Source organism: Macrosteles quadrilineatus, unplaced genomic scaffold (assembly GCF_028750875.1).
Source record: "Macrosteles quadrilineatus isolate MER2022 unplaced genomic scaffold, UCM_ALF_1.0 Scaffold_4__1_contigs__length_99947679, whole genome shotgun sequence".
Lineage (NCBI taxonomy): Eukaryota > Metazoa > Arthropoda > Insecta > Hemiptera > Cicadellidae > Macrosteles > Macrosteles quadrilineatus.
The window spans coordinates 49,733,697-49,756,689 of NW_026542597.1; the positions used below are offsets into that span (position 1 = coordinate 49,733,697).

At 36.0% G+C, this 22,993-nt stretch overlaps 1 protein-coding gene across 1 annotated transcript; it reads left to right on the forward strand.

The window, feature by feature from the left end:
• The first annotated feature begins 4,124 nt into the window (after window positions 1–4,124).
• Window positions 4,125–5,237, forward strand: LOC128992917 (uncharacterized). The gene has a single exon (XM_054416662.1). It carries the CDS (start codon window positions 4,125–4,127, stop codon window positions 5,235–5,237), a length of 1,113 nt encoding a protein of 370 aa, XP_054272637.1.
• Window positions 5,238–22,993: the final 17,756 nt, after the last annotated feature.

The window sequence follows — 22,993 nt, forward strand, 5'->3', positions numbered from 1 at the left end:
TATCAAGCACGCACGTTTAAACTTGTTTAAAGCTAGGTTTTAGCTTGTTTAAAGCTTGGTTTAAGCTTGTTTTAAGCTTGTTTTAAGCTTGATTTTAGCTGGTTTTTAGCTTCTTTAAGCTTGGCTTAAGCTTGTCTTAAGCTTGGTTTAAGCTGGTTTAAGCTGGTTTTAAGTTTGGTTTTATCTTGTTTTAAGCTTGGTTTTAGCTGGTTTAAGCGTGTTTTTAGCTCGGTTTTAGCTTGTTTTAAACTTGTTTTAAGCTTCTTTAAGCTTGGATTAAGCTTGTTCTATGCTTGTTAAGCTTGGTTTTAGCATGTTTTAAGCTTGGTTTTAGCTTGTTTTAAGCTTGGTTTTAGCTTGTTTTAAGCTCGGTTTTAGCTTGTTTTAAGCACGGTCTTAGCTTGTGTTAAGCTTGGTTTAAACTTGGTTTAAGCTTGGTTTTAGCTTGTTTAAAGCTTGGTTTAAGCTTGTTTTAAGCTTGGTTTAAGCTTGTTTTAAGCTTGGTTTTAGCTTGTTTTAAGCTTGGTTTTTGCTTGTTTTAAGCTTGGTTTTAGTTGGTTTAAGCTTGTTTTAAGCTTGGTTTTAGCTGGTTTAAGATTGTTTTAAGCTTGGTTTTAGCTGGTTTGAAGCTTAATCTTAGCTTGTTTTTAAGCTAACACAATAGAAAATGATTTTTTTTTAAAGTCAAAAACACACAAACACATACAAATAATCGAGCTGATGAACAATAAAATCTACATGATCAGTTTACAGACAGTACACTTGGTTTTATCTTGGTTGTCGTTTAGTTTGAACTTGTTTTAAGCTTGGTTTAAGCTTGTTTAAAGCTTGGTTTATTTTGGTTTTAGCTTTTTTTTAGCTCGGTCTTAGCTTGTTTTAAGCTTAATTTTAACTTGTTTTAAGGTAACACAATAGAAAATGATTTTTTAAAGTCAAAAACACACAAACACATACAAATAATCGAGCTAATGAACAATAAAATCTACATGACCAGTTTACAGACAGTACACTTGGTTTTATCTTGCTTGTCGTTTAGTTTTAACTTGTTTTAGCTTCGGTTTAGCTGGTTTAGCTGGTTTATGCTTGTTTTAAGCTTGTTTTAAGCTTGGTTTTAGCTTGTTTTAAGTTTGGTCTTAGCTTGTTTTAAACTTGTTTTAAGCTTCTTTAAGCTTGGATTAAGCTTGTTCTAAGCTTGTTTTAAGCTTGGTTTTAGCATGTTTTAAGCTTGGTTTTAGCTTGGTTTAAGCTTGGTTTTAGCTTGTTTTAAGCTTGGTTTTAGCTTGTTTTAAGCTTGGTTTTAGCTTGTTTTAAACTTGTTTTAAGCTTCTTTAAGTTTGGATCAAGCTTGTTCTAAGCTTGTTAAGCTTGGTTTTAGCATGTTTTAAGCTTGGTTTTAGCTTGTTTTAAGCTCGGTTTTTGCTTGTTTTAATTTTGGTTTTAGCTTGTTTAGAAGCTCGGTTTTAGCTTGTTTTAAGCACGGTCTTAGCTTGTTTTAAGCTTGGTTTAAACTTTAAACTTGTTTTAAGCTTGGTTTTAGCTTGTTTAAAGCTTGGTTTTAGCTTGTTTTAAGCTTGGTTTTAGCTTGTTTTAAGCTTGGTTTTAGCTGGTTTAAGCTTGTTTTAAGCTTGGTTTTAGCTGGTTTAAGCTTGTTTTAAGCTTGGTTTTAGCTGGTTTGAAGCTTGGTCTTAGCTTGTTTTTAAGCTAATACAATAGAAAATGATTTTTTTTTAGTCAAAAACACACAAACACATACAAATAATCGAGCTGATGAACAATAAAATCTACATGATCAGTTTACAGACAGTACACTTGGTTTTATCTTGGTTGTCGTTTAGTTTGAACTTGTTTTAAGCTTGGTTTAAGCTTGTTTAAAGCTTGGTTTATTTTGGTTTTAGCTTTTTTTAAGCTCGGTCTTAGCTTGTTTTAAGCTTAATTTTAACTTGTTTTAAGGTAACACAATAGAAAAAGATTTTTTAAAGTCAAAAAGCTTGGATTAAGCTTGTTCTAAGCTTGTTTTAAGCTTGGTTTTAGCATGTTTTAAGCTTGGTTTTAGCTTGGTTTAAGCTTGGTTTTAGCTTGTTTTAAGCTTGGTTTTAGCTTGTTTTAAGCTTGGTTTTAGCTTGTTTTAAACTTGTTTTAAGCTTCTTTAAGCTTGGATCAAGCTTGTTCTAAGCTTGTTTTAAGCTTGGTTTTAGCATGTTTTAAGCTTGGTTTTAGCATGTTTTAAGCTTGGTTTTAGCTTGTTTTAAGCTTGGTTTTAGCTTGTTTTAAGCTCGGTTTTAGCTTGTTTTAAGCACGGTCTTAGCTTGTTTTAAGCTTGGTTTAAACTTGGTTTAAGCTTGGTTTTAGCTTGTTTAAAGCTTGGTTTAAGCTTGTTTTAAGCTTGGTTTAAGCTTGTTTTAAGCTTGGTTTTAGCTTGTTTTAAGCTTGGTTTTTGCTTGTTTTAAGCTTGGTTTTAGTTGGTTTAAGCTTGTTTTAAGCTTGGTTTTAGCTGGTTTAAGATTGTTTTAAGCTTGGTTTTAGCTGGTTTGAAGCTTAATCTTAGCTTGTTTTTAAGCTAACACAATAGAAAATGATTTTTTTTTAAAGTCAAAAACACACAAACACATACAAATAATCGAGCTGATGAACAATAAAATCTACATGATCAGTTTACAGACAGTACACTTGGTTTTATCTTGGTTGTCGTTTAGTTTGAACTTGTTTTAAGCTTGGTTTAAGCTTGTTTAAAGCTTGGTTTATTTTGGTTTTAGCTTTTTTTAAGCTCGGTCTTAGCTTGTTTTAAGCTTAATTTTAACTTGTTTTAAGGTAACACAATAGAAAATGATTTTTTAAAGTCAAAAACACACAAACACATACAAATAATCGAGCTAATGAACAATAAAATCTACATGACCAGTTTACAGACAGTACACTTGGTTTTATCTTGCTTGTCGTTTAGTTTTAACTTGTTTTAGCTTCGGTTTAGCTGGTTTATAAGGGTCGCCACAGATCTTGACAGATGGATTGGCGAGCGTTGGGATGGGCGCGGGGAGGAGTGCGGGTACTTTCCTGAAAACATTGGTTTCCTACAACTACTGCCCGTGCAACAATAGTGTAGACTCGAGTGTACGGGATCACACCCACACCTTCGAAATGGTTCGTTCAATTTTGACGAGAACCCTATCAAATTTAAGAAAGTATTGTCAAATTTTATATTACAAAGTTTCAAATTTGTACCCAGTTTGTTAAATTTATATCACAAAAAGTTAAAAAATCTGTGGTTTCGAAATTTTGGAGTTATTTAAAAATCATATAGGTAATTATTACAATATATATACACACATATAAATCGACGAATATTGGGGTGATTTACAACAATTTTTGTTTTGTCAAGTTTCAGAAATATAACATTATGATCTATTTTCTCGTAAATTGTGTAAACCTTTTTAACTTTGTTATCTTGTGATAAAAACTCCCGCTTAAAATAAATTGGACTATCTGATCGATCGTATGAACGAGAAACATGGTGTCTAAAGAAACGAATTAATAGTCTAGTGATCTGAAATGAACTTGGTGTTTTTGTAAAACATTTTTATTGTCGCGCTTTGGGGTTTGTAAGAGGGAAACACGTTGCATGAGGCTTGCTTTCTCTTTCCTTTACTGAGAAATGAGTTTGTTGCCAGATGCTTGTTTATGACTCATGTCACCCTTTCGGGAATCTGCCCCAACCTCTGGGTTTTTACACTTCAACTTAACAGTTACGCTGTGGTATTCCGGCTGATCGGTCATATTCTCTGTCGTTCCGTAGTATATCATTGTGTCGTGTATGTGCGCTTCTGTGATTAAAAATGCCTCCAATATTGAGCAAGGTCCAGAACAAAAAATTGCATGGACAGTCTAGGGAAATAGTGTGTAATGTATTAAACTTTTTTAAAGAAGAAGCTAGACAGTGGAATGAAAATCATTTCATAGTGCCAGTGAAAAGGTGCCAGGAAAGATGTTCCAGAGCAACGGGTGTTTCTGTAAGTACCATACACCGGATTACAAAAGAAGCTGTAAAACTAAATAACACTCCCCCTGGTGAGACTGCTTCATTTTTGACACCAGATAAAAAACGAGAAATTAAAAAGAATATTACAGAAATGGATGAGTTTAACAAAGCAGTTGTTAGGAGAACTGTACATAATTTCTATGTATCTGACAAATGTGTCCCGACAGTTGAGAAGTTGCGATTGAGACTTTCCGAAGCCATCGATTTCAAAGGCTCCAACACAAGTTTGAGGCGAATTTTGAAAGAACTGGGTTTCAAGTGGAGAAAGACTAGGAATAACAGAAGAATCCTAATTGAAAGAGAAGATATAAGAAACAAAAGGATAAATTTTATTAGGCAAATGAGACAATTTAGAAGGGAAGGCCGACCAATAGTGTACACCGACGAGACGTATGTGGTAACCAATCACGCTACTCCAAGTTCATGGCAGGATAGTACAAATGGTGGACTTCATGTTCCAGTTGGTAATGGAGACCGTCTAATCATCGTACACGCAGGTGGAGAAGATGGTTTTATACCAAACACATTTCTCCAGTGGAAAGCCAGCCAAAGTACAGGGGACTATCACAAAAACATGAACACTGTTAACTATGAAAAGTGGGTACAAGAAAAACTGTTGCCAAATCTGAAACCAAGATCGGTAATTATTATTGATAATGCCTCTTATCACAATGTGACACTGGATAAAATCCCAACAAAAAGTTCTCTAAAGGCGGACATGCAGGCATGGTTGACTCAACACAACATAGATTTCACACCAACAATGTTTAAGGCAGAGCTTCTCAACCTAATCCAGCAAAATAAACCACCAACGAGATACAGTCTAGACGAAATCTTAGAGGGGAATGACAGTGGTCATACGGTTCTTCGTCTGCCTCCGTATCACCCTGACCTGAATGCCATCGAACTCATCTGGTCTCAGATCAAGGGTTATGTAGCTGAACGCAACACTCAGTTTAACATGAACAGTATTATGAGATTAGTTGAAGCGAAGGTATCTGAAATCGGCGCCAGTGAGTGGGAAAAGTGCTGCAGTCACGTGAAAAGTATTGAAGATCAGTATTTTGAGAGAGAACAATTAATTGACGAGTTCCATGATGCTGTTATTGTTGATTTAGGACAAAGTGACAGTGAGGACAGTGAAGGTGCAGATGAACCATCTGAAGGAGAAGAGATGGATCTTTCTGGGATAGAGGAATTGTAAATTTGAAGTCCGGAAATTAATTGATGTAAGTAATGACCATATTGATGTTATTAACATTGTTAGTGTACTTGTTAATTTTTTTACGCCATGACCGTTTTTCATAATGGGATATTACTGGACGTACTAATACTTGAGTTGCATTTAATTGGGCTCGAACGCACCCATATAAACTCCAAAAATAACATTTAAACCTGATTTTTCTGTATAATATTTGGATATATTACAATACCAACTTCAAACAAATTATGTTAGCTTTAGGGCAGTGATCACTTTATAACATCCAAATCCGATAAATATAGCCTATAAACATAAAAATGGGATAGTTAATTTAAATTTATTCATGATAAATAATGTTTAATCGTTATACAACCTTACAATCGTATAGGCTACACGCTTCTCTGAGCCGTAGGCAGCACGACGTATTAGTCAATCGAATCAAGGAATAAAAATTCGATTGAGGAATAAAAATAATATTGAAAATAATCGTTTTATATCGTCTTTAAATTTCAAGTCATTTGTTGTAAATAATGACTCAACTCGGCAATTGGTTAAACATACCTCTTTAGAGAAAAATTAATATGTGAAAATTGGCCGATTTACTCCAAATTTTACATAAAAATACTCGAAATTTCAAGGTAAATCTCATTATCACAATTATTCTCAACTATTTTTATTCCTTAAGAGAATTATTTTATGGTATCAGATTCCTTACTGAGTGCGACCGAGCGGCACTAATGAGGGTCGAGCCGCCCTCCGTGGTGGACAATACGCGGCTTTACGACCCGACCCTTATCACTGGTCCGACGATAGCTTGTTGAAAACTTGTAGGATGGCTAGTAGTGCCGATTCATCGGTCAAGATCTATGGCGACCCTTATAGCTGGTTTATGCTTGTTTTAAGCTTGTTTTAAGCTTGTTTTAAGCTTGGTTTTAGCTTGTTTTAAGTTTGGTCTTAGCTTGTTTTAAACTTGTTTTAAGCTTCTTTAAGCTTGGATTAAGCTTGTTCTAAGCTTGTTTTAAGCTTGGTTTTAGCATGTTTTAAGCTTGGTTTTAGCTTGGATTAAGCTTGGTTTTAGCTTGTTTTAAGCTTGGTTTTAGCTTGTTTTAAGCTTGGTTTTAGCTTGTTTTAAACTTGTTTTAAGCTTCTTTAAGCTTGGATCAAGCTTGTTCTAAGCTTGTTAAGCTTGGTTTTAGCATGTTTTAAGCTTGGTTTTAGCTTGTTTTAAGCTCGGTTTTTGCTTGTTTTAATTTTGGTTTTAGTTTGTTTAGAAGCTCGGTTTTAGCTTGTTTTAAGCACGGTCTTAGCTTGTTTTAAGCTTGGTTTAAACTTTAAACTTGTTTTAAGCTTGGTTTTAGCTTGTTTAAAGCTTGGTTTTAGCTTGTTTTAAGCTTGGTTTTAGCTTGTTTTAAGCTTGGTTTTAGCTGGTTTAAGCTTGTTTTAAGCTTGGTTTTAGCTGGTTTAAGCTTGTTTTAAGCTTGGTTTTAGCTGGTTTGAAGCTTGGTCTTAGCTTGTTTTTAAGCTAATACAATAGAAAATGATTTTTTTTTAGTCAAAAACACACAAACACATACAAATAATCGAGCTGATGAACAATAAAATCTACATGATCAGTTTACAGACAGTACACTTGGTTTTATCTTGGTTGTCGTTTAGTTTAAACTTGTTTTAAGCTTGGTTTAAGCTTGTTTAAAGCTTGGTTTATTTTGGTTTTAGCTTGTTTTAAGCTCGGTCTTAGCTTGTTTTAAGCTTAATTTTAACTTGTTTTAAGCTTGGTTTTAGCTTGTTTATATTTTGGTTTAAGCTTGATTTTAGCTTGTTTTAAGCTTGGATTAAGCTTGTTCTAAGCTTGTTTTAAGCTTGGATTTAGCTTGTTTTAAACTTGGTTTTTGCTTGTTTTAAGCTCGGTCTTAGCTTGTTTTAAGCTTGGTTTAAACTTTTTTAAGCTTAAATATAGCTTGTTTAAAGCTTGGCTTAAGCTTGTTTTAAGCTTGGTTTTAGCTTGTTTTAAGTTCGGTCTTAGCTTGTTTTAAGCTTGGTTAAAACTTGTTTTAAGCTTGGTTTTAGCTTGTTTAAAGCTTGGTTTAAGTTTGATTTTAGCTGGTTTTAAGCACGGTCTTAGCCTGTTTTAAGCTTGGTTTTAGCTTGTTTTAAACTTGTTTTACGCTTGATTTTAGCTTGTTTTAAGCTTGTTTAAGCTTGTTTTAAGCTTGTTTAAGCTTGGTTTAAGCTTGTTTTAAGCTTCTTTTATCTTGGCTTAAACTTGTTCTAAGCTTGTTTTAAGCTCGGGTTGTGCTGCTTGTAACACTTGATGTGCGAAACGCATTTAATTCCGCGAGGTGGTGCGATATGCTGGACGCACTGGAGAACACTTTCCACGTCCCGGCATACCTCATGCGCATGATAGAGGACTACCTCCGGTACCGCCTCATCATTTACGACACTACACAAGGCTCCAGGACGATGGATGTAACTTCTGGTGCTGCTCAAGGATCCATACTGGGCCCGGACCTCTGGAACGTCACTTACGACAGCCTCTTGAGATCCGAGATGCCTGAGGAAACTGTCCTAGTTGGGTATGCAGATGACGTTGCGGCTTTAATAGCTGCACGTAGCATTGAGCTTGCCCAGCTGAAACTAAATCGAGTCATGCGAACCATTAACGCATGGATGGCAGAACATGGTCTCTCGCTTGCTCTGAGCAAAACTGAGATTGTGATTCTGACTAAAAAGAGGATTGACACCATCGTGCCTTTGATGGTGGGGAACGTTGAAGTCCAAACCACTCGTGCTACAAAGTACCTTGGGGTCATGGTGGACAGCAAGCTCAGCTGGCGAGACCAGATCACCCGTACGGCGGACAAGCCGCTAAAATGGTTTCTTCCCTTAGTCGGTTAATGGCCAATGTCGGAGGTCCGCGGTCCAGCCGCAGAAGGCTGATGATGTCTGCGGTCCAGTCCATGCTCCTGTACGGTGCGGAAGTCTGGGCAGACGCTCTCAATAAGGAGATATATAGGATGCGGCTCGCCCGAGTTTATCTTGGTTGTCGTTTAGTTTTAACTTGTTTTAAGCTTGGTTTTAGCTTGTTTTAAGTTTGGTTTAAACTCGTTTAAAGCTTGGTCATAGCTTGTTTTAAAAATGGTTTAAGCTTGTTTTATGCTTGATTTTAGGTGGTTTTAAGCTTCTTTAAGCTTGGCTTAAGCTTGTTCTAAGCTTGTTTTATGCTTGGTTTTAGCATGTTTTAAGCTTGGTTTTAGCTTGTTTTAAGCTTGGTTTTAGCTGGTTTAAGCTTGTTTTAATCTTGATTTAAGCTTGGTTTTAGCTTGTTTTAAGCTTGGTTTAAGCTTGGTTTTAGCTTGTTTTAAGCTAGGTCTAAGCTTGTTTTAAGCTTTTTTTAAACTTGTTTTAAGCATATTTAAGCTTGGATTAAGCTTGTTCTAAGCTTGTTTTAAGATTGGTTTTAGCTTGTTTTAAGTTTGGTTTAAACTTGTTTAAAGCTAGGTTTTAGCTTGTTTAAAGCTTGGTTTAAGCTTGTTTTAAGCTTGTTTAAGCTTGGTTTAAGCTTGTTTTAAGCTTCTTTTATCTTGGCTTAAACTTGTTCTAAGCTTGTTTTAAGCTCGGGTTGTGCTGCTTGTAACACTTGATGTGCGAAACGCATTTAATTCCGCGAGGTGGTGCGATATGCTGGACGCACTGGAGAACACTTTCCACGTCCCGGCATACCTCATGCGCATGATAGAGGACTACCTCCGGTACCGCCTCATCATTTACGACACTACACAAGGCTCCAGGACGATGGATGTAACTTCTGGTGCTGCTCAAGGATCCATACTGGGCCCGGACCTCTGGAACGTCACTTACGACAGCCTCTTGAGATCCGAGATGCCTGAGGAAACTGTCCTAGTTGGGTATGCAGATGACGTTGCGGCTTTAATAGCTGCACGTAGCATTGAGCTTGCCCAGCTGAAACTAAATCGAGTCATGCGAACCATTAACGCATGGATGGCAGAACATGGTCTCTCGCTTGCTCTGAGCAAAACTGAGATTGTGATTCTGACTAAAAAGAGGATTGACACCATCGTGCCTTTGATGGTGGGGAACGTTGAAGTCCAAACCACTCGTGCTAAAAAGTACCTTGGGGTCATGGTGGACAGCAAGCTCAGCTGGCGAGACCAGATCACCCGTACGGCGGACAAGCCGCTAAAATGGTTTCTTCCCTTAGTCGGTTAATGGCCAATGTCGGAGGTCCGCGGTCCAGCCGCAGAAGGCTGATGATGTCTGCGGTCCAGTCCATGCTCCTGTACGGTGCGGAAGTCTGGGCAGACGCTCTCAATAAGGAGATATATAGGATGCGGCTCGCCCGAGTTTATCTTGGTTGTCGTTTAGTTTTAACTTGTTTTAAGCTTGGTTTTAGCTTGTTTTAAGTTTGGTTTAAACTCGTTTAAAGCTTGGTCATAGCTTGTTTTAAAAATGGTTTAAGCTTGTTTTATGCTTGATTTTAGGTGGTTTTAAGCTTCTTTAAGCTTGGCTTAAGCTTGTTCTAAGCTTGTTTTATGCTTGGTTTTAGCATGTTTTAAGCTTGGTTTTAGCTTGTTTTAAGCTTGGTTTTAGCTGGTTTAAGCTTGTTTTAATCTTGATTTAAGCTTGGTTTTAGCTTGTTTTAAGCTTGGTTTAAGCTTGGTTTTAGCTTGTTTTAAGCTAGGTCTAAGCTTGTTTTAAGCTTTTTTTAAACTTGTTTTAAGCATATTTAAGCTTGGATTAAGCTTGTTCTAAGCTTGTTTTAAGATTGGTTTTAGCTTGTTTTAAGTTTGGTTTAAACTTGTTTAAAGCTAGGTTTTAGCTTGTTTAAAGCTTGGTTTAAGCTTGTTTTAAGCTTGTTTTACGCTTGATTTAAGCTTGTTTTACGCTTCTTTAAGCTTGGCTTAAGCTTGTCTTAAGCTTGGTTTAAGCTGGTTTAAGCTGGTTTTAAGTTTGGTTTGATCTTGTTTTTAGCTTGGTTTTAGCTGGTTTAAGCTTGTTTTTAGCTTGGTTTTAGCTAGTTTGAAGCTTGGTCTTAGCTTGTTTTAAGCTAACACAATAGAAAATGATTTTTCCATCCAATGAAGTCCATCAAAACACACAAACACATACAAATAATCGAGCTGATGAACAATAAAATCTACATGATAAGTTTACAGACAGTACACTTGGTTTTATCTTGGTTGTCGTTTAGTTTGAACTTGTTTTAAGCTTGGTTTAAGCTTGTTTAAAGCTTGGTTTATTTTGGTTTTAGCTTTTTTTAAGATCGGTCTTAGCTTGTTTTAAGCTTGGTTTAAACTTGTTTAAAGCTAGGTTTTACGCTTGATTTTAGCTTGTTTTAAGCTTTTTTTTAGCTTGTTTTACGCTTGATTTTAGCTTGTTTTAAGCTTCTTTTAGCTTGTTTTAAGCTTCTTTAAGCTTGTTTTAAGCTTAGTTTAAACTGGTTTTAAGCTTGGTTTTAGCTTGTTTTAAGCTTGGTCCTAGCTTGTTTTAAGCTAACACAATAGAAAAGTCCATCAAAACACACAAACACAAACAAATAATCGAGCTGATGAACAATAAAATCTACATGATCAGTTTACAGACAGTACACTTGGTTTTATCTTGGTTGTTGTTTGGTTTTGGATCGTTTTAAGCTTGGGTTTAGCTTGTTTTAAGCTTGGTTTAAGTTTCACTACATATATAGTAACCTGACGAGTGATCTCAAGCTCAAGTTTGACCACTGGCGGAGTTTTAGCCCCGCGAATTGTGGAGAAAAAAATACCCCTGCCACAGCAAACCTGCAGACTACAATGGTGTAAGGTTTTGCCAAGGTTATGAAAAGGTTTTGCTAAGGGTAAAAGTTTACTCACAAAAGGGTGTTTTTAAGCTTACATTATAAGGTTAGCGTAACCTTTAGATAAGGTTGCTGTAAATGGTTGTCGTAAGGTTTTATATTTTAAGGTTGTCTTAAGGGTTACGCTGACAATGCTGCAAGGATTTGCCAAGGCTATGAAAAGGTTCTACCAAGGGTAGATGCTTACATTTAATGTTGGTGTAACCTTAAGCTAAGGTTACTGTAATGGTTGATTGGGTTGATGGGGTTAAATTAAAGCTTCCTTAATCTTGGCTTAAGCTTGTTTTAAACTTGTTTTAAGCTTTTTTTAAGCTTGGTGTAAGCTGCTTTTAAGCTTGGTTTTAGCTGTCTCTAAGCTTGGTCTAAGCTTGTATTAAGCTAACACCATAGAAAATGATTTTTTTTAAAGTCAAAAACACACAAACACATACAAATAATCGAGCTGATGAACAATAAAATCTACATGATCAGTTTACAGACAGTACACTTGGTTTTATCTTGGTTGTCGTTTAGTTTTAACTTGTTTTAGCTTGGGTTTAGCTGGTTTATGCTTGTTTAAGCTTGTTTTAAGCTTGGTTTTAGCTTGTTTTAAGTTTGGTCTTAGCTTGTTTTAAACTTGTTTTTAGCTTCTTTAAGCTTGGATTAAACTTGTTCTAAGCTTTTTTTAAGCTTGTTTTAAGCTTGGTTTTAGCTTGTTTTAAGCTTGGTTTTAGCTTGTTTTAAGCTTGGTTTAAACTTGTTTTAAGCTTGGTTTTAGCTTGTTTTAAGCTTGGTTTTAGCTGGTTTGAAGCTTGGTCCTAGCTTGTTTTAAGCTAACACAATAGAAAAGTCCATCAAAACACACAAACACAAACAAATAATCGAGCTGATGAACAATAAAATCTACATGATCAGTTTACAGACAGTACACTTGGTTTTATCTTGGTTGTTGTTTGGTTTTAGCTCGTTTTAAGCTTGGTTTTAGCTTGTTTTCAGCTTGGTTTAAGTTTGTTTAAAGCTTGTTTTACGCTTGATTTTTGCAAAATTACAACAAAAACTAAGTTTTATTTAATGTTTACTACAAATACCAGGATTTATCTTTGCTAAACATTTTCGTATTGTCTTATTATTTAATATTAGCCTAAATAATAAAATAGTGACAACAGTTCAGTTAAAATTCAACAACAGGTAATGGAATTGAATGGCAAACAAAAGATTCTTATGAAATACGAATTATTGGCCTAGCACTGAAAGGGTTAAATCCACTAGACTGAAACATTTTCTCCAGCCGATTAAAATACAAAGTTTGCCAAATCTAGTTGACTCAAACATCAATTTATTTCTAGTTGACTCAAATGATATGTCTAATCTGCATTATTTACTGTATTATCAATGAGATACATATTTTGCAGTATTCAAAGTGAATACTCAATCTCGTTCACATAGATGTATTTACTTGCAGTATTTAAAGTCAATGGTCCATCTGGTTCAAGTAAATGGGGGTCACTGGAATTTTACCCCCTGAGCAGAGCTAACGTCACTACATATATAGTAACCTGACGAGTGATCTCAAGCTCAAGTTTGACCATGGGCGGAATTTTAGCCCCGCGAATTGTGGAGATAAAAATACCTCTGCCACAGCAAACCTGCAGACTAAGCAGATTTGATCAAAATATAAACAACCAACCCATATCCCACATAGCACATTTGGCTTACCGTAAGGTTAACTCAACCTTGTCGCTAAAAGGGTACAAGGTTGTCGTAAAGGTTGTCCTGACAATGGTGTAAGGTTTTGCTAAGGGTTAAATTTTACTCACAAAAGGGTGTTTTTAAGCTTACATTATAAGGTTAGCGTAACCTTTAGGTAAGGTTGCTGTAAATGGTTGTCGTAAGGTTTTATATTTTAAGGTTGTCTTAAGGGTTACGCTGACAATGCTGCAAGGATTTGCCACGGCTATGAAAAGGTTCTACCAAGGGTAGATGCTTACATTTAATGTTAGTGTAACCTTAAGCTAAGGTTACTGTAATGGTTGATTGGGTTGATTGGGTTAAATTAAAGCTTCCTTAATCTTGGCTTAAGCTTGTTTTAAGCTTGGTTTAAGCTGGTTTTAAGCTTGGTTTTAGCTGGTTTGAAGCTTGGTCTTAGCTGGTTTTAAGCTAACACAATAGAAAATGATTTTTTTTTAAGTCAAAAACACACAAACACATACAAATAATAGAGCTGATGAACAATAAAATCTACATGATCAGTTTACAGACAGTACACTTGATTTATCTTGGTTGTCGTTTAGTTTTAACTTGTTTTAAGCTTGGTTTTAGCTTGTTTAAAGCTTGGTTTAAGCTTGGTTTTAGCTTGTTTTAAGATCGGTCTTAGCTTGTTTTAAGCTTGGTTTAAACTTGTTTAAAGCTAGGTTTTAGCTTGTTTAAAGCTTGGTTTAAGCTTGTTTTAAGCTTGTTTTACGCTTGATTTTAGCTGGTTTTTAGCTTCATTAAGCTTGGCTTAAGCTTGTCTTAAGCTTGGTTTAAGCTGGTTTAAGCTGGTTTTAAGTTTGGTTTTATCTTGTTTTAAGCTTGGTTTTAGCTGGTTTAAGCTTGTTTTAGCTCGGTTTTAGCTTGTTTTAAACTTGTTTTAAGCTTCTTTAAGCTTGGATTAAGCTTGTTCTAAGCTCGTTAAGCTTGGTTTTAGCATGTTTTAAGCTTGGTTTTAGCTTGTTTTAAGCTTGGTTTTTGCTTGTTTTAAGCTTGGTTTTAGCTTGTTTTAAGCTTGGTTTTTGCTTGTTTTAAGCTTGGTTTTAGCTTGTTTTAAGCTCGGTTTTAGCTTGTTTTAAGCACGGTCTTAGCTTGTTTTAAGCTTGGTTTAAACTTGGTTTAAACTTGTTTTAAGCTTGGTTTCAGCTTGTTTAAAGCTTGGTTTAAGCTTGTTTTAAGCTTGGTTTTAGCTTGTTTTAAGCTTGGTTTTAGCTGGTTTAAGATTGTTTTAAGTTTGGTTTTAGCTGGTTTGAAGCTTGGTCTTAGCTTGTTTTTAAGCTAACACAATAGAAAATGATTTTTTTTTAAGTCAAAAACACACAAACACATACAAATAATCGAGCTGATGAACAATAAAATCTACATGATCAGTTTACAGACAGTACACTTGGTTTTATCTTGGTTGTCGTTTAGTTTTAACTTGTTTTAAGCTTGGTTTAAGCTTGTTTTAAGCTCGGTCTTAGCTTGTTTTAAGCTTAATTTTAACTTGTTTTAAGCTAACACAATAGAAAATGATTTTTTTACAGTCAAAAACACACAAACACATACAAATAATCGAGCTGATGAACAATAAAATCTACATGATCAGTTAACAGACAGTACACTTTGTTTTATCTTGCTTGTCGTTTAGTTTTAACTTGTTTTAGCTTCGGTTTAGCTGGTAGTTTGGTCTAAGCTTGTTTTAAACTTGTTTTAAGCTTCTTTAAGCTTGGATTAAGCTTGTTCTAAGCTTGTGTTAAGCTTGGTTTTAGCATGTTTTAAGCTTGGTTTTAGCTTGGTTTAAGATTGGTTTTAGCTTGTTTTAAGCTTGGTTTTAGCTTTTTTTAAGCTTGGTTTTAGCTTGTTTTAAACTTGTTTTAAGCTTCTTTAAGCTTGGATTAAGCTTGTTCTAAGCTTGTTAAGCTTGGTTTTAGCATGTTTTAAGCTTGGTTTTAGCTTGTTTTAAGCTTGGTTTTTGCTTGTTTTAATTTTGGTTTTAGCTTGTTTAGAAGCTCGGTTTTAGCTTGTTTTAAGCACGGTCTTAGCTTGTTTTAAGCTTGGTTTAAACTTTAAACTTGTTTTAAGCTTGGTTTTAGCTTGTTTAAAGCTTGGTTTAAGCTTGTTTTAAGCTTGGTTTTAGCTTGTTTTAAGCTTGGTTTTAGCTTGTTTTAAGCTTGGTTTTAGCTGGTTTAAGCTTGTTTTAAGCTTGGTTTTAGCTGGTTTAAGCTTGTTTTAAGCTTGGTTTAAGCTGGTTTAAGCTTGTTTTAAGCTTGGTTTTAGCTGGTTTGAAGCTTGGTCTTAGCTTGTTTTTAAGCTAACACAATAGAAAATGATTTTTTTTGAGTCAAAAACACACAAACACATACAAATAATCGAGCTGATGAACAATAAAATCTACATGATCAGTTTACAGACAGTACACTTGGTTTTATCTTGGTTGTCGTTTAGTTTTAACTTGTTTTAAGCTTGGTTTAAGCTTGTTTTAAGCTCGGTCTTAGCTTGTTTTAAGCTTAATTTTAACTTGTTTTAAGCTTGGTTTTAGCTTGTTTATATCTTGGTTTAAGCTTGATTTTAGCTTGTTTTAAGCTAATTTAAGCTTGGATTAAGCTTGTTCTAAGCTTGGATTAAGCTTGTTCTAAGCTTGTTTTAAGCTTGTTCTAAGCTTGTTTTAAGCTTGGTTTTAGCTTGTTTTAAACTTGGTTTTTGCTTGTTTTAAGCTCGGTCTTAGCTTGTTTTAAGCTTGGTTTAAACTTTTTTAAGCTTAAATTTAGCTTGTTTAAAGCTTGGCTTAAGCTTGTTTTAAGCTTGGTTTTAGCTTGTTTTAAGTTCGGTCTTAGCTTGTTTTAAGCTTGTTTTAAACTTGTTTTAAGCATATTTAAGCTTGGATTAAGCTTGTTCTAAGCTTGTTTTAAGCTTGTTTTAAGTTTGGTTTAAAATCGTTTAAAGCTTGGTTATAGCTTGTTTTAAGCTTGGTTTTAGCTTGTTTTAAGCTTGGTTTTAGCTGGTTTAAGCTTGTTTTAAACTTGGTTTTAGCTGGTTTAAGATTGTTTTAAGTTTGGTTTAAGCTTGTTTTTAGCTTGGTTAAAACTTGTTTTAAGCTTGGTTTTAGCTTGTTTAAAGCTTGGTTTAAGTTTGATTTTAGCTGGTTTTAAGCACGGTCTTAGCCTGTTTTAAGCTTGGTTTTAGCTTGTTTTAAGCTTGTTTTACGCTTGATTTTAGCTTGTTTTAAGCTTGTTTAAGCTTGGTTTAAGCTTGTTTTAAGCTTCTTTAATCTTGGCTTTAACTTGTTCTAAGCTTGTTTTAAGCTCGGGTTGTCAACTATTCTCGTTGGGTTGTGCTGCTTGTAACACTCGATGTGCGAAACGCATTTAATTCCGCGAGGTGGTGCGATATGCTGGACGCACTGGAGAACACTTTCCACGTCCCGGCATACCTCATGCGCATGATAGAGGACTACCTCCGGTACCGCCTCATCATTTACGACACTACACAAGGCTCCAGGACGATGGATGTAACTTCTGGTGCTGCTCAAGGATCCATACCGGGCCCGGACCTCTGGAACGTCACTTACGACAGCCTCTTGAGATCCGAGATGCCTGAGGAAACTGTCCTAGTTGGGTATGCAGATGACGTTGCGGCTTTAATAGCTGCACGTAGCATTGAGCTTGCCCAGCTGAAACTAAATCGAGTCATGCGAACCATTAACGCATGGATGGCAGAACATGGTCTCTCGCTCGCTCTGAGCAAAACTGAGATTGTGATTCTGACTAAAAAGAGGATTGACACCATCGTGCCTTTGATGGTGGGGAACGTTGAAGTCCAAACCACTCGTGCTACAAAGTACCTTGGGGTCATGGTGGACAGCAAGCTCAGCTGGCGAGACCAGATCACCCGTACGGCGGACAAGGCCGCTAAAATGGTTTCTTCCCTTAGTCGGTTAATGGCCAATGTCGGAGGTCCGCGGTCCAGCCGCAGAAGGCTGTTGATGTCTGCGGTCCAGTCCGTGCTCCTGTACGGTGCGGAAGTCTGGGCAGACGCTCTCAATAAGGAGATATATAGGATGCGGCTCGCCCGAGTGCAGCGTCAGGCAGCACTAAGGGTAGCATCTGCCTATCGAACTGTGTCCGAACCCGCCGTCCTGGTGGTTGCTGGAGTCATCCCCGTCAAACTTTTGGCGGCGGAGAGGAAGGCAATTTATCAGCGCCGTGGGGAGGACCAGGCAAGAATTGAGGAACGCGCCCGGACCTTCCAGCTGTGGCAGGAGAGCTGGGAACAGGAGACAAGGGGGCTCTGGACCAGGCGACTTATACAACAGGTTTAACCTTGGGTTAATCGGCGGTGCGGAGAGGTGAACTTCTACCTCACCCAATTTCTGACGGGTCACGGCTTTTTCCGGTCGTTCTTGTTCAGGATGGGCAAAGCTGTGTCACCCGATTGCATATACTGCCCAGGCATTCCCGATGACGTGGAACACACTTTCTTCCACTGCCAGCATTGGGAAAGGCCCCGCCTAGAGGCTCAACAGTTCGTAGGACTGCTGTCGGTGGACACGGTCATACCGATGATGATGGAGGGTGAGGACAATTGGACCTGTGTGTCACTTTACATCCAGGGTGTTCTCCGCGCCAAGAAGCTTGACCTCGACCGGGATGCGGTGTAAATAAAAAAAAAAATAATGCCAGAAACGGTGCGAGCCCTGTGGGCTTAGGTCACATGTTGGCCTGACTTGAAGTATTGTGATCTTGGTTTTAGCTGGTTTTATGCTTGTTTTTAGCTGGTTTTAAGCTTGTTTTTAGCTTGTTTTAAGCTTGGTTTTAGCTTGTATAAAGCTTAGTTTAAGCTTGGTTTTAGCTGGTTTGAAGCTTGGTCTTAGCTTGTTTTAAGCAAACACAATAGAAAATGATTTTTTTTCTAAGTCAAAAACACACAAACACATACAAATAATCGATCTGATAAACAATAAAATCTACATGATCAGTTTACAGACAGTACACTTGGTTTTATCTTGGTTGTCGTTTAGTTTTAGCCTGTTTTAAGCTAGGTTTTAGTTTGGTTTTAGCATGTTTTAAGCTTGGTTTAAACTTGTTTAAGCTTGTTCAAAGCTGGTTTTGAGCTTGATTTTAGCTGGTTTTAAGCTTCTTTAAACTAGGCTTAAGCTTGTTCTAAGCTTGGTAAAAGCTGGTTTAAGCTGGTTTTAAGCTTGGTTTTAGCTTGTTTTAAGCTTGGTATAAGCTGGTTTAAGCTTGTTTTAAGCTTGGTTTAATCTTGTTTAAAGCTTGGTTGTCGTTTTGTTTTAGCTTGTTTAAAGCTTGGTTTCAGCTTGTTTTAAGCTTGGTTTTAGCATGTTAGAAGCTTGTTTTAAGTTTGATTTTAGCTTGTTTTAAGCACGGTCTTACCTTGTTTTAAGCTTGGTTAAAACTTGTTTTAATCTTGGTTTTAGCTGGTTTTAAGCTTGGTTTTAGCTTGTTTTAAGCTTGGTTTTAGCTGGTTTAAAGCTTAGTCTTAGCTTGTTTTAAGGTAACACAATAGAAAATGATTTTATTTTTTAAGTCCATCAAAACACACAAACACATACAAATAATCGAGCTGATGAACAATAAAATCTACTTGATCAGTTTACAGACAGTACACTTGGTTTTATCTTGGTTGTCGTTTTGTTTTAGCTTGTTTAAAGCTTGGTTTAAGTTTGTTTAAAGCTTGATTTACGCTTGATTTTAGCTGGTTTTAAACTTGGTTTTAGCTTGTTTTAAGCTTCTTTAATCTTGGCTTAAGCTTGTTCTAAGCTTAATTTAAGCTTGGTTTTAGCTTGTTTTAAGCTTGGCTTTAGCTTGTTTTAAGCTCGGTCTTAGCTTGTTTTAAGCTCGGTCTTGGCTTGTTTTAAGCTTGGTTTAAACTTGTTTTAAGCTTGTTTTAAGCTTGTTTTAAGCTTGTTTTACGCTTGATTTAACTGGTTTTAAGCTTCTTTAAACTTGGCTTAAGCTTGTTTTAAGCTTGGTTTTAGCTGGTTTAAGCTTGTTTTAAGCTTGGTTTTGGCTTGTTTTAAGCTTGTTTTAAGCTTCTTTAATCTTGGCTTAAGCTTGTTCTTAGCTTGTTTTAAGCTTGGTTTTAGTTTTTTTTTAGCTTGGTTTTAGCTTGTTTTTATCTTGTTTTAAGCTTGGTTTTAGCTTGTATAAAGCTTGGTTTTAGCTGGTTTGAAGCTTGGTCTTAGCTTGTGTTAAGCTAACACAATAGAAAATGATTTTTTTTTCTAAGTCAAAAACACACAAACACATAAAAATAATAGAGCTGATAAACAATAAAATCTACATGATCAGTTTACAGACAGTACACTTGGTTTAATCTTGGTTGTTGTTTAGATTTAGCTTGTTTAAAGCTTGGTTTAAGCTTGTTTTAAGCTTGGTTTTAGCATGTTTAAAGCTTGGTTTAAGTTTGATTTTAGCTTGTTTTAAGCACGGTCTTACCTTGTTTTAAGCTTGGTTTAAACTTGTTTTAATCTTGGTTTTAGCTGGTTTTAAGCTTGGTTTTGAGCTTGTTTTAAGCATGGTTTTAGCTGGTTTAAGCTTGTTTTAAGCTTGGTTTTAGCTGGTTTAAAGCTTGGTCTTAGCTTGTTTTAAGCTAATACAATAGAAAATGATTTTATATTCCAAGTCCATCAAAACTCACAAACACATACAAATAATCGAGCTGATGAACAATAAAATCTACATGATCAGTTTACAGACAGTACACTTGGTTTTATCTTGGTTGTCGTTTTGTTTTAGCTTGTTTAAAGCTTGATTTACGCTTGATTTTAGCTGGTTTTAAACTTGGTTTTAGCTTGTTTTAAGCTTCTTTAATCTTGGCTTAAGCTTGTTCTAAGCTTAATTTAACCTTGGTTTTAGCTTGTTTTAAGCTATGTTTTAGCTTGTTTTAACCCCATCAACCCAATCAACCATTACAGTAACCTTAGCTTAAGGTTACACCAACATTAAATGTAAGCATCTACCCTTGGTAGAACCTTTTCATAGCCTTGGCAAATCCTTGCAGCATTGTCAGCGTAACCCTTAAGACAACCTTAAAATATAAAACGTTACGACAACCATTTACAGCAACCTTATCTAAAGGTTACCCTAACCTTATAATGTAAGTTTAAAAACACCCTTTTGTGCGTAAACGTTTACCCTTAGCAAAACCTTTTCGTAACCTTTTTCAAAACCTTACACCATTGTCAGGACAACCTTTACTAAAACCTTGTACGCTTTCAGCGACAAGGTTGAGTTAACCCCATAAACCCAATCAACCATTACAGTCACCTTAGCTTAAGGTTACACCAACATTAAGTGTAAGCATCTACCCTTGGTAAAACCTTTTCATAGCCTTGGCAAATCCTTGCAGCATTGTCAGCGTAACCCCTAAGACAACGTTAAAATATAAAACCTTACGACAACCATTTACAGCAACCTTATCTAAAGGTTACGCTAACCTTATAATGTAAGCTTAAAAACACCCTTTTGTGAGTAAATTTTTACCCTTAGCAAAACCTTTTCATAACCTTGGCAAAACCATACACCATTGTCAGGATAACCTTTACGACAACCTTCTACCCTTTCAGCGACAAGGTTGAGTTAACCTTACGGTAAGCCAAATGTGCTATCTGGGATATGGGTTGGATGTTTATATTTTGATCAAATCTGCTTAGTCTGCAGGTTTGCTGTGGCAGGGGTATTTTTGTCTCCACAATTCGTGGGGCTAAAATTCCACCCATGGACAAACTTGAGCTTGAGAGCACTCGTCAGGTTACTATATATGTAGTGACGTTAGCTCTGCTCAGGGGGGTAAAATTCCAGTGACCCCCATTAACTTGAACCAGATGGACCAATGACTTTAGATACTGCAAGTAAATACACATATGTGAACGAGATTGAGTATTGACTTTGAATACTGCAAAATATGTATCTCATTGATAATACAGTAAATAATGCAGATTAGACATATCATTCGAGTCAACTAGAAATAAATAAATGTTTGAGTCAACTAGATTTAGCAAACTTTGTATTTTAATCGGCTGGAGAAAATGTTTCAGTCTACTGGATTTAACCCTTTCAGTGCTAGGCCAATAATTCGTATTTCATAAGACTTTTTTGTTTGCCATTCGATTCCATACCTGTTGTTTAATTTTAATGGAAATGTTGTCACTATTTTATTAACTAGGCTAATATTAAATAATAAGACAATACGAAAATGTATAGCAAAGATAAATCCTGATATTTGTAGTAAACATTAAATAAAACTTAGTTTTTGTTGTAATTTTCCTGGATTTCCTTTAAATTTTTATGTTCTGATAGCATTGTTTGAAACCAAAATCTCATAAAACAAAAGACATATAGTTTACAATGTAATATTGAATTTAACTTTGATTTAGTTGGACGAGGATATTATAATATAATCTTGGCAAATCCTTACAGCATTGTCAGCGAAACATCAAAGACAACCTTTACAGTAAACCTTAGCAAAATATTACGCAAACCTTGTAAATGTAACCTTAAAAACACCCTTTTCTGCGTAAACTTTTACCATTGGCAAAACCTTTTCGTAACCTTAGCAAATGCTTACAGCATTGTCAGCGAAACATTGACGACAACCTTTAATATACAACCTTACGACAACCATTACAGTAACCTTAGCTTAAGGTTACACCAACATTAAATGTAAGCATCTACCCTTTGTAGAACCTTTTCATAGCCTTGGCAAAACCTTGCAGCATTGTCAGCGTAACCCTTAAGACAACCTTAAAATTTAAAACCTTACGACAACAATTTACAGCAACTTTATCTAAAGGTTACGCTAACCTTATAATGTAAGCTTAAAACACCCTTTTGTGAGTAAACTTTTACCCTTAGCATAACCTTTTCGTTACCTTGGCAGAACCTTACACCATTGTCAGGACAACCTTTACGACAACCATGTACCCTTTCAGCGACAAGGTTGAATTAACCCCATCAATCAAATCAACCATTACAGTAACCTTAGCTTAAGGTTACACCAACATTAAATGTAAGCATCTACCCTTGGTAGAACCTTTTCATAGCCTTGGCAAATCCTTGCAGCATTGTCAGCGTAACCCTGAAATGAAATGAAAAAATGAAATGAAAAAATACTTTATTCCATCAAAACACAAAACACAAAAATTGTTACACAGGGTTGTACAAAACAGATGGATTATTCCCCACATAGGCACAGCCTGTGTGTGGGGAATGAGCTTCACCAGTAGTCAAACTTACATATTGATATAAAAATTAATTAATAACTAAAATTATTATTTTACATACTTTGGAAGGGAGTAAGATTGCACATTGAGCTACGGTAATACAAATTAATTTTAAAAACAGTAGGAACCACAATAGGAAATAAAGGCGAAAACAAAACTATACATACTAAACAAACCGCGTACGTATCAACTGAGACTCGGAAACCACATACACACACACACACAGACATACACACACATACGGGGTTTTACCGAATACTCGCAAACACCTAATTGTGGCATCTTTCAACCTGCGGCCACCAGTGGATGAAGGAAGGTGGTAGAAACATGTCTGCATCGATATTTTTAATGAACACTCCATTTTAACATCTAACATTCCAGTTTTTAAATTGTGGCACCATGCCACAAATCGGTATATATCAACAGTGTGTGGACAGGATGCCACTAATGCGTTGTAGTGCTTGAGCGGTGTGTGCGCCCCCCCTACTTCTCGCGTGCGCTGTTGCCAGTTCTCCGTTCTAGTTCCTTCATTCCGTTCTGTATTCATGTGGCTATGCCCTAGCCGCTGTAGCTCATTTCCTGCGCTCATGACGTCGTCTTTTATTAGTGTAAGGATTTTATATGAAGTTTTTTTTCAAAGCTCCAATAATTTTTACAATTATTGGATTTAAAGTCAATGGACCAAATGAAATGTCGTGAGGATTACATAAAACTACATGCTATTTTGTTGATATTTTATCGTCACATTGTATGTATGGTTTACGAACTGAGATACTTGGAATAAAGGCCTTAATGTGCTGGGTAAATTATCAGTTTCATGGGAATCTATATATTAATTACGTAAGCCGATTCTTTGCGTCAAAATTGTGGGCGACTGAGAAGTCGTAGAATGACGTGAGAGGGCTCAAATTAAAGGTCTTTATCCCGTGACAGCGGGAAAAATAATGAAAT

Coding starts and splice junctions, on each gene's coding strand:
- LOC128992917 (XM_054416662.1), top strand. CDS start 4,125: ATGGATGAGTTTAACAAAGCAGTTGTTAGGAGAACTGTACATAATTTC.